This window comes from Hemiscyllium ocellatum, chromosome 8 (assembly GCF_020745735.1).
Source record: "Hemiscyllium ocellatum isolate sHemOce1 chromosome 8, sHemOce1.pat.X.cur, whole genome shotgun sequence".
NCBI lineage: Eukaryota > Metazoa > Chordata > Chondrichthyes > Orectolobiformes > Hemiscylliidae > Hemiscyllium > Hemiscyllium ocellatum.
In genome coordinates this window covers 92,140,308-92,156,044 of record NC_083408.1, presented here as the reverse complement: position 1 = coordinate 92,156,044, position 15,737 = coordinate 92,140,308, and the positions used below count along the sequence as shown (strand labels likewise).

Genomic DNA, 15,737 nt, shown 5'->3' with positions numbered 1-15,737 from the left:
TTTATAAAGTGACAATGAGATATGTCAATAAGCTAACTAGCCTATAATTATCTGATGTTTTCTGTCACTGTTTGAATAAAAATTTTGCATTGTCAGTTTTCCAATCTTCTTCAAATTACTACCAGTGCATCACCATCTCTGTGGATATTTCTTTGAAAATCCAAGGATGCAACCCAAAAGGTCCAGGAGACTTTTCAGCCATTAGTACTTCTTCTCTCATGATAGTTATTGTTTTTACTTCCTCCTTTCACAGTCTCCTTTAGCCCTTGATGTAGTATTTTTGGAATACTAATGAACATTAATGCAAAACATTGCTTCACCTCATCTGCTATTTCCTGGTTCCCATTATTTCCCCATCTTCATTCTCTGAGGGGCTCAAATTCACTTTGCCTCTCTTCTCATATATTTAAAGAAGCTCTTACTGTCAGTTTTTTTATATTGCTTTCTTATCAGCCCTCAGTTCATTGCTCCCTTTTTATAACATGTTTGGTTATATTTTGTTGGTTTTTAAAATGTTCCCAATCTTCTGATTAACCACTGTTTGCCACATTGGATACCCTTTTCTTTCAACTTAATGCTACCCTTAACTGCTTTGGTTAAGTATGTTGGTTTATTCCCTTTTAAGAATCTTTCTTCCTTGCTGTATATCTTTGCAGTGAGTCATGAACTATTTTCTGAAACATCTGGCAGTACTCCTCAGCAGTCTTTTCTGCTAAACTCCTTTCCCCACTCCACACCAGTCAATACTTCCCTCATTCCTATGTAATTAATCTTATTTAAGTTTGTTTTCAGATTAAGGGCGGCATGGTGGCTCAGTGGTTAGCACTGTTGCCTCACAGCACCAGGGTAGCAGGTTTGATTCCAGCCTCGGGTGACTGTCTGTGTGGAGTATGCACATTCTCCCTGTGTCTGTGTGGGTTTCCTCCGAGCGCTCTGGTTTTTTTCCCACAGTCCAAAGATGTTCAGGTCAGGTGAATTGCCCATAGTGTTAGGTGAATTACTCAGAGGGAAATGGGTCTGGATGGGTTACTCTTCGGAGAGTCAGCGTGGACTGATTGGCCTGAAGGACCTGTTTCCACACTGTAGGGAATCTAACCTAACCTAATCTTAACACAGTTGTTTCCAAACCAGGTTTCTCACTCTCAATCTGAATGCTAAAGTTTACAATGTTATGATCACCAGGGGATCTTTTATTCTAGGATCAGTTACTAAACATTACCAGATCCAAAATATCCTGATCACTGATTGAATCCACAGTACAGAGGAACCTTGATTATCTAAAGAACACAGGCAGGGAGTATTTTGTTCGGTTAAGCGAATTCCATATAATCAAATGACAGATAATGTAGTTTAGACAAGCATTGGGACCTTGGTATCTTGCCCGATAATCTGATATTCGGATAATCGAACGCCGGATAATCGAGGTTCCTCTGTATATTTTTCTCGCATATTGTTCTGAATACACCTGATGAATTCTTCTTCATGGATACCTTTGCCAATTTGTTTTTCTCAATCTACAAGATTAAAGTCACCCATGATTAATGTACCATCTGTTTTATATAGCTTCACTATCTTCTGATATATTCTTTGTCCCATAGAACACCTTGTTAGGGGACACACAGACTACTCCTATTTCTTATCTCTAGCCATTTGGATTCTGCATCATCCAAATCAAGAATATTTCTTGCTAGTACACCGATTGTATCTCATACTAACCAAATGATGTCATCACTCTTCCTTTTCTGCATAAACTTTTAAAATGTCACATGCAGACATATGAAATTGGATTAGATGCAGACCTCTCCTAGTCAGAATGCTCCCCAGAATCAGAGGCACTTTTGTGTTGTTTTTTAGTTCTAGTTGTTTAATCTGGTATTCACCTTCCATCTTCTTTTCTTTTGCCTGAAATACCCTCTCTTTATCCTCTCTCTGTAGTGCTCTCGATTGTTTCTTTTCAAAATTTCCATTTCCTTTTCTATTTCAAGCTACTCCTCTGCAAACAGTTACAACCAGTCATTAATTTCTAGGAAGCAAGAATCTTCATTATACTCACAACTAACTTGCATTTGAATTTGGGGTGCTGTAACTTGCAAGGCAATGGACCAAGTGCTGGAAGATGCAGATAGGCAGGATAGATATGTTTTGACCAGCACAGACACGTTAAACACACGGATCTCGTCTATATGGACTACCTCTGACTTTATGATGCATCCAGCTTAATAGTTATGGTGACATTGGTGGGGTTTGAAGTATCAAGGATATTACGATCCCACAACTGCAGTAGTCATCCTTTGATACTACATTTTATGTCATCACTTATCATATATTGTCACATGCATCATCTTAATGGATTCAATAAATGGTGGCACGTTGCACATTTTCCCAAGTGCCTATTGTGCTTGTCTACCATAGAAGTCGTCTATATTTTGTTTCAATACTGTTAGATTTGAAAAACCTACTCACTTAAGAGTGAAGAAGACCAAATTTTGTCCGTGTTTTGAAATACAAGAGCAGAAGAGAGAAATAACAATTATTCAGCTTCTCCATTTAAATTAGAAACAATTGTAGAGCTAAGTAAAAGTAAGGCTTTGGAATTCCAAATACTTTTGAAATTCCAACTTTTCAGGTGCCCACTTGGTGTTTTAACATTTAATTGTCTAACTGCATCTGCAGGGCTAACACACAGGGTATATAATTTAGTGCCTGCCAATAAATGTAATACAGATATATAATGATTTCTGAAATAAGTCAGGGCTGGGATCAGACAAGATTTCATATGGGTCTGCAAGAGGCATTTTATTGGAGCTGGGCCATTGCAGGTCACAATTTCAATTATGCAAAATTTGATTCCTTAAGCGCAAGTTGCCACTTACTCTAATTTTGGGCACCACTCTTCGAATTGTCTCTGAGGTGTTCTGCCGCATCAGGTTTGGTAGATTAACAACAACACTGGTTCGCTGCACATCTTGACCAGAACTGCAAACAAAACAACTGCACTTAAACCTGCAAACTGAGCATCAGGCAGATAATGCAAAAGCAGATGTTGTGTGTGTTTACACAAACGTGCTCATGGATGAGGTTAAATATGTTTATTCCTGTTGAAAACAGACATCTTTTAACATAGCACACTGTTGATTGACAAACACATCAAATCGTAAACACTTTTAAAACTATAGATTAATTAGTCAGCTGATCGAGCAGATCCTTGGGCAGAGAAAAAGAGTTAACATTTTTGGTCATGCTATTCATTGGTATTCTAATTAACAGATCATTGGTATGAAATGTTAACTATGTCTCTCCTCGGATGCTGCTTATCTACTGAGCATTTCCAGAATTTTCATTTATTATTTCAGGTTTCCAGCATTTTTCTTTTGGATTAATTTGTTAATGCATTTTTCTCATCTAAAGATGTAATCTAAAGATGGGATTTTAATGTTACAATTAGTTATTCAATTCACTTTTACATTTAATATATGAAGTAAATGCAGGTATGCAGAAAAGGTTAGAGATAAAGTGTTACTTGCTACTCTCAAATGATACTGGACTTATGAAATTAAGCACTCTATCATAATCACAAAACAATAAACAAATTGAAGAGGATCAAGAACCAAAAGGACAAAATAATCTAAAATTGACTTGTTCAAGTTTACAAATAGATTTCTAATTATCAACATCTAACAACAGTAAATTGTCAATGTTCCAATCATTGAAATTGTACTGCATATGATGAGATTACTTACAGTGTGGAAATAGGCCCATCGGCCCAACAAGTCCACACCGACGCACAACCCACCCAGACCCATTCCCCTACATTACATCACCTAACACTACGGGCAATTTAGCATGGCCAACTCACCTAACCTGCACATTTTTGGATTGTGGGAGGAAACCGGAGCACCCGGAGGAAACCCACGCAGACATGAGGAGAATGTGCAAACTCCACACAGTCAGTCGCCTGAGGCGGGAATTGAACCTGGGTCTCCGGCGCTGTGAGGCAGCAGTGCTAACCACTGTGCCGCTTTGCCACCCACAACTTCTCTGCATTTATCCTCAAATCCAGCAGGGTCAACCTACTAGCAATTTGTTTCAGATAAAGTTTAATATTAAAAACTATATAAATTATCAACAGCTGCATATTATTTTCTTGAGAACATTAATGTTGTGCTCTGTACTGACTCTCCTAAAAGTAAACTGCAAACTCTAAATATTCAAAATGAAAACGAATACTGAAAATACATTTACAAATGACCATTGGCTACTTAAAAAGAAAAACTACTTGTTAAACACTTCATGGAGCTATTAACATTTTTAGTAATACTTAACCTCATTGAAGTGTCAATGCAATTAATGAGTTTCAGCATCCAATCATTAGCATTAACTATTTCTTAGAATGTTTTCTCCTGTGGCAATAGGGACTAGCAGCGATTAAAATGGAAAGTTCTGGATGCGGACATGAATGGTTAGCTCAAAATCTCAATACCCAAGTCTCTGCTTGTTGGTCTCAGAATATAGAATTAATAATACTGTTGAAAATACACACTTGCCAACATTTGCCTAAGCAAAATAATCTCAGAAATAGAGAGAAGAAAAGATTTGCAAACACAAGGGACGCTATTCAGTCCCTTGCATCACTGCTGCTGAGAGTTATCCAAAGTCAAAAATCACACAACACCGGATTATAGTCCAACAGGTTTATTTGAAGCTTTTGGAGTCCTGCTCCTTCTTCCTTTCTGTTTAACTATAACCCAGTGTCATGTGATTTTTTACTTTTCCACCCCAGTCCAATACCAGCACATCGAAAATTATCCAAACTCTCCCTCTTCTAGCTCTTGCCCCATTGATTACAAACTTCAAATCCAAATCTATTTTTAAAAAAATTCAATGTGGGGTTCTATCTTCACTGCTGCTTTGGATGATGAGTTTCAGGCACTCAACACACTTTGGTTGAAACAAAATTCACCAGCTCCCCCCACACATCTCTTTACCAATTACTTCAAACATATACTCCAATAAATGGCCTCTCAGATAATGGAAATAATTCTTTCCTATCCACCCTAGTTAGGTCCTTACAATTTTATGCATTTCAATTGAGAGTCTCCTCAGCCTTCCCTGTTCCAAAGAAAACAAAATCCTACTTATCTAATCTTTCTTTGCAGTTAAAATGTTCAATTCCTGCCAACATCTTTATAAATCTCTTCCGTACTCTCGAATTGATCACATCCTTTGTGGTAACTAAAACTGTACTCAGAATTCTAATTTGTATTTTATGCATGTCCAGCATAGCCTTCTTGCTCAGATAACTCCAGATCTCAGCCAATAAAACAAAGTATTAAAACATTTTCTTGACGTATCTACCAATCCGCATACCTTCACGTGGACTGACACAGCAAACGCCATTTCTCTAGCCCTACATTCATCTCTAGAACATCTGGATAACAAGGATACCTATGCCAGGCTCCTGCTCATCAACTGCAACTTTGCCTTCAATACTTTAATCCCTACCATTCTATTCTCAAAATTCTCAGAGGTCTCTACCTCGCCCTCTGCAACAGAATCCTCAGCCACAATAATCCTCAACACTGCAGCCCCACACGACTGCACTCCCTGTGCACCCACAGCTGTGTAGCCAACTCCCATGCGAATGCCATCTATAAGTTTGCTGATGACACCATCGTTGTAGGCTGGATTTCAAAGAATGATGATTCAGAATGCAGAAAGGAAACAAAATGGCTTGATGACATGGTGCAATGATAGCAATCTCTCTCTCCCAATTTCAGCAAAACAAAAGAACTGATCACTGACTTTAGGAACAAAGGAGGAGGACATCTATCTACAACAATGGAGCTAAGTTGGAATAGTTGGCAGCATCAACTTCCTAACAGTGACAATAATCAACAATCTGTCCTGGACTTCCCATGTAATGTGATGGTCAAGAAGGTCACAATAAAGCCTCTTCTTCCTCAAGAAGCTAGGAAATTCAGCATGTCCACAAGGACTTTCACCAACTTTTATAGAAGCATTCTGTCTGAGTATTTTATAGTTTGGTACGGAAACTGCTTTGTTCAGGACCATAAGAAACTACAGAAAGTTGTGTGCAAGCCCAGGCCATCACAAAAGTCAATCTTCCATCCTTGAAATCCATCTACACTTCTTGTTGTCATGAAAGGCTGCCAACATTGTCAAAGTCCCCACCCATCCCAGTTTTACTCTCTTCCAACCTCTTCCATCAGGCAGAAGCTGCAGAAGCTTGAACACAATAGGTTCAAGAACGGCTTCTTCCCTGCTGTTATTAGACTACTGAATGGACCTCTCTAATTTCAAATCTAACGTTGATCTTACTTTGTACACCTCCTATGCAGCCATAACCCTGTATGTCTCGCTCTAAGCAACCTAAGATCTCTATGTCCTTGTTTGCTATGATCCAACTGTACTCCTTGCAAAACAAAACTTTTCACTGTGACAACAATAAATCAAATCAAATCTTTGCTCCATCTGTTCATGTGTACATTTTTGACATACTCGTATCAATTCTACATTCTCTTCAGGTTGTAAGCTTGCACGCTGAGCTGGAAGATTTCTTTTCAGACGTTTCACCATCATACTAGGTAACTATATCAGTGGGCCTCTGGTGAAGCGCTGGTATTATGTCCCACTTTCTCTTTATATGTCTTGGTTTCTTAAGGTGGGTGATATCATTTCTGGTTTCTTTTCTCAGAGGATGGTAGGTGGGGTCCAAATTGACATGTTTATTGATGGAGTGCCGGTTGGAATGCCAGGCCTCTCGGAATTCTCGTGCATGTCTCTGTTTAGCTTGTCCTAGAATGGATGTGTTGTCCCAGTCAAAGTGGTGTCCTTCTTCGTCTGTATATAAGGACACTAGTGATAGTGGGTCATGTCTTTTGGTGACTAGTTGGTGTTCATGTATCCTGGTGGCTAGTTTTCTGCCTGTTTGTCTGTTCTTACAAAAGAAGAGGAGAATAACAATAGATTCCCATTCCTAGATGTCACAGTAGAACAACTAGTTAATGGTGAACTTCAAACCAGCATCTACAGGAAAACAACACATACAGACCAAATACTTAACTACAGAAGCAATCATCTCAACACCCACAAACAAAGCTGTATCAGGACATTATTTCAAGAAGCCAAAACACACTGCAGCACCCAGGATGTACAAACAGCAAAGGAAAATTATCTATTCAGCATATTCAAAAAGAACTGGTACCTAAAACACAGTCCACTGATTTCTCAATAACAAACTCAAACAAGCAGACACAACATGCCCAGAAATTCTAGTCACATTACCTTACATCAAAAACAGATCAGAAATTACTTCCAGACTACTCAGACCTTTTGGCATCATGGTAGCCCACAAACCTACCAACACACTTAAACAGCGACTAATGAACCTAAAGGATCAGATACAAACAACCAGCAAAACTAATGTCCTTTACAAAATACCATGCAAGGACTGTTACAAACAGTAAATCAGAAAAACAGGCAGCAAACTAGCCACCAAGATACATGAACACTAACTAGCCACCAAAAGACATGACCCACTATCACTAGTATCCTTATATTTAGGACGGAGAAGGACACCAGTTTGACTGGAACAACACATCTATCCTAGGGCAAGCTAAACAGAGACATGCATGAGAATTCCGAGAGACCTGGCATTCTAACCAGAATTCCATCAATAAACACACCAATTTGTACCCCGTCTACCATCCTCTGAGAAAAAGGACTAGAAATGATATCACCCACTTTAAGAAACCAAAACACATAAACAGAAAGCAGGACATAACACCAGCACTTCACCAGAGGCTCACTGATAGTACTCAGTGTGGTGATGAAACATCGGAAAACAAACCTTCCAGCTTAGCGAGCAAACTTACAACCAGAAGATAAGCTACAAATCTTCTCAAAAATATGTAACCCCTTACTTTGTTTATCCTGTCTAAAATTGTTAACTCATATTTGCCATTTTTCAACCCAAATAACCACTTCATTAATAATTTCCTGCACTTTACACCTTTCTTTCTCACTTTCAACCATATGCCGAATAGTAGCATCTTTAATGTATGTAATCATGTCCTTTACATTTAAATCTGCATCATTAATATGCATCATAGGCAGCAAAGGCAATAAAAACAGAATTTGCTGGAAAAAGCTCAGCAGATCAGGCAGCATCTATGGAGAGAAATCAGAGTTAAGGTTCCAGGTCCAGTGACCCTTCCTCAGAGCCCAGCTAGGGATTTAGTACTAAGATCTCCAAAACCCCCAGGAAATAGTTTTCTCGTCACAAATATACCCACTTCCTACTACAATCAATTTTGGACCAGGCTTGCATTTTCCTTTTGGATCTGATAACTTTTCATTCACTACTCTGTAACCTAATCAAAGGCCTTGCTAAAATCGACATTGACTGTATTAAGTATTCACCCTACCTGCTATCTCGTCAGAAAATTCAAAATTAGTATCACAAATGTTCAGTTATATTATTATAAATGTGGGAACAAACTAATCACCATTTAGAAATACACACATAGAAGCCTTTAACCAGTTCTCTCTGGTCAGAATGGGATCTAAACATGAACTCTTTTCTCTCTCTCTCCGCAGATGCTGCCAGACTTACTGAGCTTTTAGGCAAGAAATGCAGGATGGATATTAAGAGAAATAGTTAATTGCAGGTCTATCTATGAAGGCTGTAGAAGCAGAGGCAACAGAATGATTTCAAAAGAAAATTCGGCATTGTAAGCAAATAAACTTACAGGGTTAAGGAAACAGATCAGGGAAATGGGATTGATTAAATTGCTCTGCAGAACTGGCTCAAAGGTAGAAGACAGAGGGTAATGGTGGAGAATTGTTTTTCAGACTGGAGGCCTGTGACCAGTGGAGTGCCACAAGGATCGGAACTGGGTCCTCTACTCTTTATCATTTACATAAATTATTTGGATGCAAGCATAAGAGGTACAGTTAGTAAGTTTGCAGAGGACACAAAAATTGGAGGTGTAGTGGACAACGAAGAGGGTTACCTCAGACTACAACAGGATCTGGACCAGATGGGCCAATGGGCTGAGAAGTAGCAGATGGAGTTTAATTCAGATAAATGTGAGGTGCTGCATTTTGGGAAAGCAAGTCTTAGCAGGACTTATACACTTAACGGTAAGGTCCTAGGGAGTGTTGCTGAATGAAGAGAACTTTGAGTGCAGGTTCATAGCTCCTTGAAAGTGGAGTCGCAGGTCGATAGGATAGTGAAGAAGGCATTTGGTATGTTTTACTTTATTGATCAGAGTATTGAGTACAGGAGTTGGGAGGTCATGTTGCAGCTATACAGGGCATTGGTTAGGCCACTGTTGGAATATTGCATGCAATTCTGGTCTCCTTCCTATCGGAAAGATGTTGTGAAACTTGAAAGGGTTCAGAAAAGATTTACAAGGATGTTGCCAGGGTTGGAGAGTTTGAGCTATAGGGAGAGGCTGAACAGGCTGGGGCTGTTTTCCCTGGAGCATCGGAGGCTGAGGGGTGACCTTATAGAGGAGCATAGATAGGATAAATAGACAAAGTCTTTTCCCTGGGGTTGGAGAGTCCAGAATTAGAGGGCATAGGTTTAGGGTGAGAGGGGAAAGATATAAAAGAGATCTAAGGGGAATGTTTTCACGCAGAGGGTGGTACGTGTATGGAATGAGCTGCCAGAGGATGTGGTGGAGGCTGGTACAATTGTGACATTTAAGAGGCATTTGGGTGGGTATATGAATAGGAAGGGTTTGGAGGGATATGGGCCGGGTGCTGGCAGGTGGGACTAGATTGGGTTGGGATACCTGGTCGGCATGGACAGGTTGGATCGAAGGGTCTGTTTCCATGCTGTATATCTCTTTGACTCTATGACTCAATGAGAGTGTTGGCATAAAATCGGACTGTTCGGCAAGCGAGAAGTTCCCCAAAATACAGAATCACCTTGCTGTATTTTGCCAAAATCTAGAGTTTGTATTATTCTAGCGAATCTATAAAAACCATTGATAATGTTATTTGGTTCCAAAAGAGGCCCCACTACTGGGCACGCGGCTTAGCTTTGTCCTGAAGATCACAAATTACCTGAGGTCAGAAACACTAGTCCTAATATCTGTAAATGTAACTTAATAGATGAACTGTCATTGTAGAAACGTTCCAAAATGACTCAGCTTCTAGCTTTTTGCTTATTAGGATTGGCAGTCATTCCTTCAACTGCCTCAGCCACAAGCTCTGGCATTCCTTTGCTGAATTGCTCTCCCTTTAAATGTTATAAGTCATGGATCAGGCTTCCAGTCCCCTGTCCTAACATCTTACGTGGCTTTGTGAAGACATGTGTTTGATGACACTGCTCGGAAGCATCTTAATGTACTTTACTATATTCAAGTTGGTATATGAATAGAAGATATTGAGCAGCCAGTTGAGGAGCTTTGCTGATAATGTTTTATTTCCATTATAACAATCAACAATAAGAGGCGATTATTTTCATTTATAATGTCCTGCTCTTAGATTTCCTTACTCATAACAGAAACTGGCCTGCCTGGGACTGTACATAGTATGATTAAAATGTAGCTGAGAGCAACTGAATTGAACAGCTATATATAATAAACAAAAAGGTAAAGTGATATAGTTCTTATTGATTTTCATCAGACTGTTGACAAACAATTCAGTATTTCCAGAAATTCTGTATAATAAAAGCGCGATGATGATATTGTGCATTTAATGCTCACTACTAACACTGTATGATTCAATAATAAATTGCCAGTGCTCACAGCAAAATTATTGTTGCAAAAAGGTTCTACTTTAGCAAGTTGTTAAATCTGCCATTTCAGGTAACAACTTTGTGAATCCTTATAGTAATTTTATAAAAGTAGTTATTGAAACAATAACTACTCAGAGTTGTCACTGTAGCAGAGTAAAACTCTAGGTCATGAATAAAACGAGTAAAAACAATTAGGAAAGACAAATTTCTGAATGTCGGAACTCAGAAACCCTCTGTTTACACGTCTGGTAACAAGCATTTGGTCCACGACATCTCATAGCAACACCATTTACAATTCAGGCAGTTTGGCCATGTTAACTCCACCATTTATCATTCAAATGATCTGTCAAATCTGAAATGCAAATTCTCTGACAGAATTAAAAGTCTTAGCCGAGATGTTGAGATAAAACAACCAAAACATTTTTTCATTTTTGTTAAGATTCAGAAGCAGGAGTGCATGTTTTTTCTATTTAAAGCTTGTCATAGTGAAAGAATTTATACCTTTTAACTCTTGTTTAATGCCAATTTAGAACAGGAGTACTTGTATGTGCAGAGTTCAAGCTGGGCAAGGCCACAAAGTGCTTAGTCTTTGGTCTATAGGATTGACAAAACATCTCAAGGGGAAGGAGCTGCCTAGGAACGTTATCTTCCTCCAAATAGAGTCATAGAGATGTACAGCATGGAAACAGACCCTTCGGTCCAACCTGTCCACGCCGATCAGATATCCCAACCCAATCTAGTCCCACCTGCCAGCACCCGGCCCATATCTCTCCAAACCCTTCCTATTCATATACCCATCCAAATGCCTCTTAAATGCTGCAATTGTACCAGTCTCCACCACATCCTCTGGCAGCTCATTCCATACATGTACCACCCTGTGTGTGAAAAAGTTGCCCCTTAGGTCTCTTTTATATCTTTCCCCTCTCACCCTAAACCTATGCCCTCTAGTTCTGGACTCCCCGATCCCAGAGAAAAGACTTTGTCTATTTATCCAATCCATGACCCTCATAATTTTGTAAACCTCTATAAGGTCACCCCCTCAGCCTCCAACGCTCCAGGGAAAACAGCCCCAGCCTGTTCAGCCTCTCCCTGTAGCTCAAATCCTCCAACCCTGGCAACTTCCTTGTAAATCTTTTATGAACCCTTTCAAGTTTCACAGCATCTTTATGATAGGAAGGAGACCAGAATTGCACGCAATATTCCAACAGTGGCCTAACCAATGTCCTGTACAGCTGTAACATGATCTCCCAACTCCTGTACTCAATGCTCTGACCAATAAAGGAAAGCATACCAAACGCCTTCTTCACTATCCTATCGACCTGCGACTCCACTTTCAAGGAGTTATGACCCTGCACTTCAAGGTCTCTTTGTTCAGCAACACTCCCTAGGACCTTACCGTTAAGTGTATAAGTCCTGCTAAGACTTGCTTTCCCAAAATTCAGCACCTCACATTTATCTGAATTAAACTCCATCTGCTACTTCTCAGCCCATTGGCCCATCTGGTCCAGATCCTGTTGTAGTCTGAGGTAACCCTCTTCGTTGTCCACTACACCTCCAATTTTTGTGTCATCTGCAAACTTACTAACTGTACCTCTTATGCTCGCATCCAAATAATTTATGTAAATGATAAAGAGTAGAGGACCCAGCACTGATCATTGTGACTCTCCACTGGTCACAGGCCTCCAGTCTGAAAAACAACCCTCCATCACCACCCTCTGTCTTCTATCTTTGAGCCAGTTCTGTATCCAAATGGCTAGTTAACCACCTAATTTTATTAAATCTGAGCTGTGCTTTAAATCTTCCAGATATTTTATGAGTCTGGGATTTCTCTCTCCAGAACATGTATTTCCCACTCAAGAGGTATATACAAAGTGGGTCACTTAAGTTGTAAAAGAAATAATTAAATGAGACAATTTACTAATTTGACAAAATCTATCAACAGAAATTAACAAGCAATGGTCTTAAAGTGGAGGAGTATATAACTATCCCTTCCAATCTTCAAATCAAAGGCTCATGCACTTGCATACTTACAATTCAGTGCAGCAACTGTGAAGGATGGTCTTCCAGTTTTTTAGATTACTTACAGCGTGGAAACAAGTCCACACCGACCCGCCGAAGCGCAACCCACCCATACCCCTACATTTACCCCTTACCTAACACTACGGGCAATTTAGCATGGCCAATTCACCTGACCCGCACATCTTTGTGACTGTGGGAGGAAACCGGAGCACCCGGAGGAAACCCACGCAGACACGGGGAGAACGTGCAAACTCCACACAGTAAGTCGCCTGAGTCGGGAATTGAACCCGGGTCTCAGGAGCTGTGAGGCAGCAGTGCTAACCACTATGCCACCGTGCCGCCCATGATAGTTCTAGCTATGAAATATGTTTTTGAAATCAAAAAGCTCATGTGACACTTTAAGTGCCTTTGTCTGAAAGCATTCACTTAACTGATACGACAAGAAGACAACTAGTGTGCACAACATAACAGTTATGCTTGCTTGAACAATGAAAGTCCTGCTGAAGGGCAGCAAATTGAAGCAAGATGGGTAGTATTATGGAATCACAGAGGCTGGCAACCTCCAAGTAAGCACAAAGTGAGTGAGTGCTGAGGAAGCAAGCTAAGAGTCATAATATGCATCCTGTGTAGATGAACACGTGGCCCTGCATGCAAAGTGGCCTGCCAGAAGCGTACAAGTCTAGGATGATCCTGAGCTCCAAAGTGAAGTGTTGAAGAGCTGATATAGTGCTTGATTTGGTGCAACAGCGGGCGGGTGATGTGAAAGGCTTGCAGCGTGCCACTGGTGACTTGTGTGGATGAAGAGTGGAAGGGGATGGTGGCCAAAGACAATGCAGGGACAATATGGTGAAGACAGAGTTGCATGATGTCCAGAACAAGCAATTGCCGAGCTTCAGCCATCAGTCTGACTTGTATGTTGGGAATTTGCACCATCTAGTTTCTCAGGAAAGGAGAGGAAAACTGGAAGTGGTGCATAAACAAGGAGAGCTCTTAATGAGGTGCAAATACATTGGAACAGGGTAGTCACCACTTATTACTGAGATTTTGAAATTACCATTGGAAATTTAAGGGATCCTGAGTCATTTCATCTTCTCTGTACTTTCCCAAATTTCCAACCATTGCCCATGTCACACCAGGGAAGGGAAAATTCCACACTTAATTTTTTAAATGGTTAACAATTAAAAAAAGAATATCACCAGTAAATAATGTGTGGAAGCTTTTCAATTATCATTGACAAGCTGCAGAAGTATTAGATCAAGCAATAGCATATAAAGTGCAAGGAAAAATAAAGTAAAACAGCAGATGCAACCTGGTGTTTCACTGCACCCACACTTCTTCATGCACTATTTGTTGACCAAAAAGGTGGACAATTCAACTTGTCCCAACTCCCTTGCTAAGTCCAATTTATAGGCTATAAGTGAGTAATTAACAGCAGATATGGTTCACTGTGTCACAATTTCACTTCATAGATGCAGTTTGGAAGTATGCCACACATTAACCTATTGACTTCTACAGCATAATGCTTGAAAATATAGACAGGGCTGAGTCAGTTTACTGGAAATTACAGTCCATGCAAAGTGGAGTTCAAATCCAGGCTGATAAAATAGAAATCTCTTCTCATGATTATGCAGTTAACAAAAGCAGTTAAGGGTGTAGCAGTAGTATTGTAGAGCTGTCAATATCTAATAAATGTGAAATTTATTCACAGAATCTCTACAGTGTAGAAACAGGCACTTCGGCCCAACAAGTCCACACCAACCCTCCAAACTGTAACCCACCCAGACCCATTCCCCTACCCTATATCTCTACATTTACCCCTGACTAATGCACCTAACCCATATATCCCTGAAGACTATGAGCAATTTAGTATGGCCAATTCACTTAACCTGCACATCTTTGGACTATGGGAGGAAACCAGAGCACTCAGAGGAAATCCACGCAGACACCGGGAGAATGTGCAAACTCCACACAGACAGTTGCCCAAGGCTGGAATTGATCCCATGTTCCTGGTGCTGTGAGGCAGCAGTGCTAACCACTGAGCCACCATTCCGCTCAACCTTTATTCAGAAAGGTTGAGAGATTTATGAAACATTCACAAAAATGAGTAATGAGTTGGGGTTGGTGGAGGATGGTATGGGGGGGTGGGGGTTGGTGATGGTCAGGGATAGCAATGATGAGAGAACATACTGTCAAACCAAAAATAACAATACAATTCAGAAAAGACCCAAAAGTAAAATCATGAATAAACAAAATAATTTTCGTTGTTACAACGAAAAATTACGTCCACCTGCACTTCGTATTAGGTGAAGCAGTGACATGGGAAAAAATAGGCTTGAGCCCAACCATGATCGATTGTAAACTTCAAATGCAATAAAATCTGGAATTGGAAGCTAGCCTAATGGTTGGTTGTTATACTAAAAAAAAGGTTCAGTAATGTTCCTTAGGGAAGGAAATCTACCATCCTTATCCAAGCTTGCATACATGTGACTCCAGATGCAAAACTTTGGCTAATTCTTTTCTGCCCTCCAAAATGAAGAAGTTTCAAGAAGATAAGAGATGGGATTTTTGGCTTAATTACGAGAAGACTCAGACTTTGAATGGGCTAGGAGGCCTCTATAGTAATAGTTGCCTAGAAATCCTAGTTGGACTGAGAATTCTGATTTACAGACCCAAGGTTCAAGTAAAGATGATACCCTGAAGCTGCAAGAGTTGATCTTAAAATCCCAACTTAGTACAAGTCCCTGGGAACCTCTAAGAGTATTTCAAACTACCTGATAAAACTTTAAAATATAATCATAGTTTTTTTCTTAAGACCTGAATTCAAGTTGGTCGGAATCCGAACTATCAATCTTCAACGGACAGCAATTAAGCTTCATTGAGAGAGTAGACATGACAGCTCATTAAATCCTTTGTTTTTTGGGGAGAAAGTCTTTTTTCCCCTACTCTT

General features: G+C 39.9%; 1 protein-coding gene across 1 annotated transcript in view; it reads right to left on the bottom strand.

Annotated features, from left to right (window-relative positions):
* ppp4r4 (protein phosphatase 4, regulatory subunit 4) overlaps positions 1–15,737 on the bottom strand; it is a 181,120-nt gene that overhangs the window by 109,213 nt on the left and 56,170 nt on the right. The window contains exon 3 of the mRNA XM_060828556.1: positions 2,874–2,976. Within this exon, the coding sequence (XP_060684539.1) occupies positions 2,874–2,976 (103 nt within the window). The remainder of the gene's footprint in view (positions 1–2,873; positions 2,977–15,737) is intronic.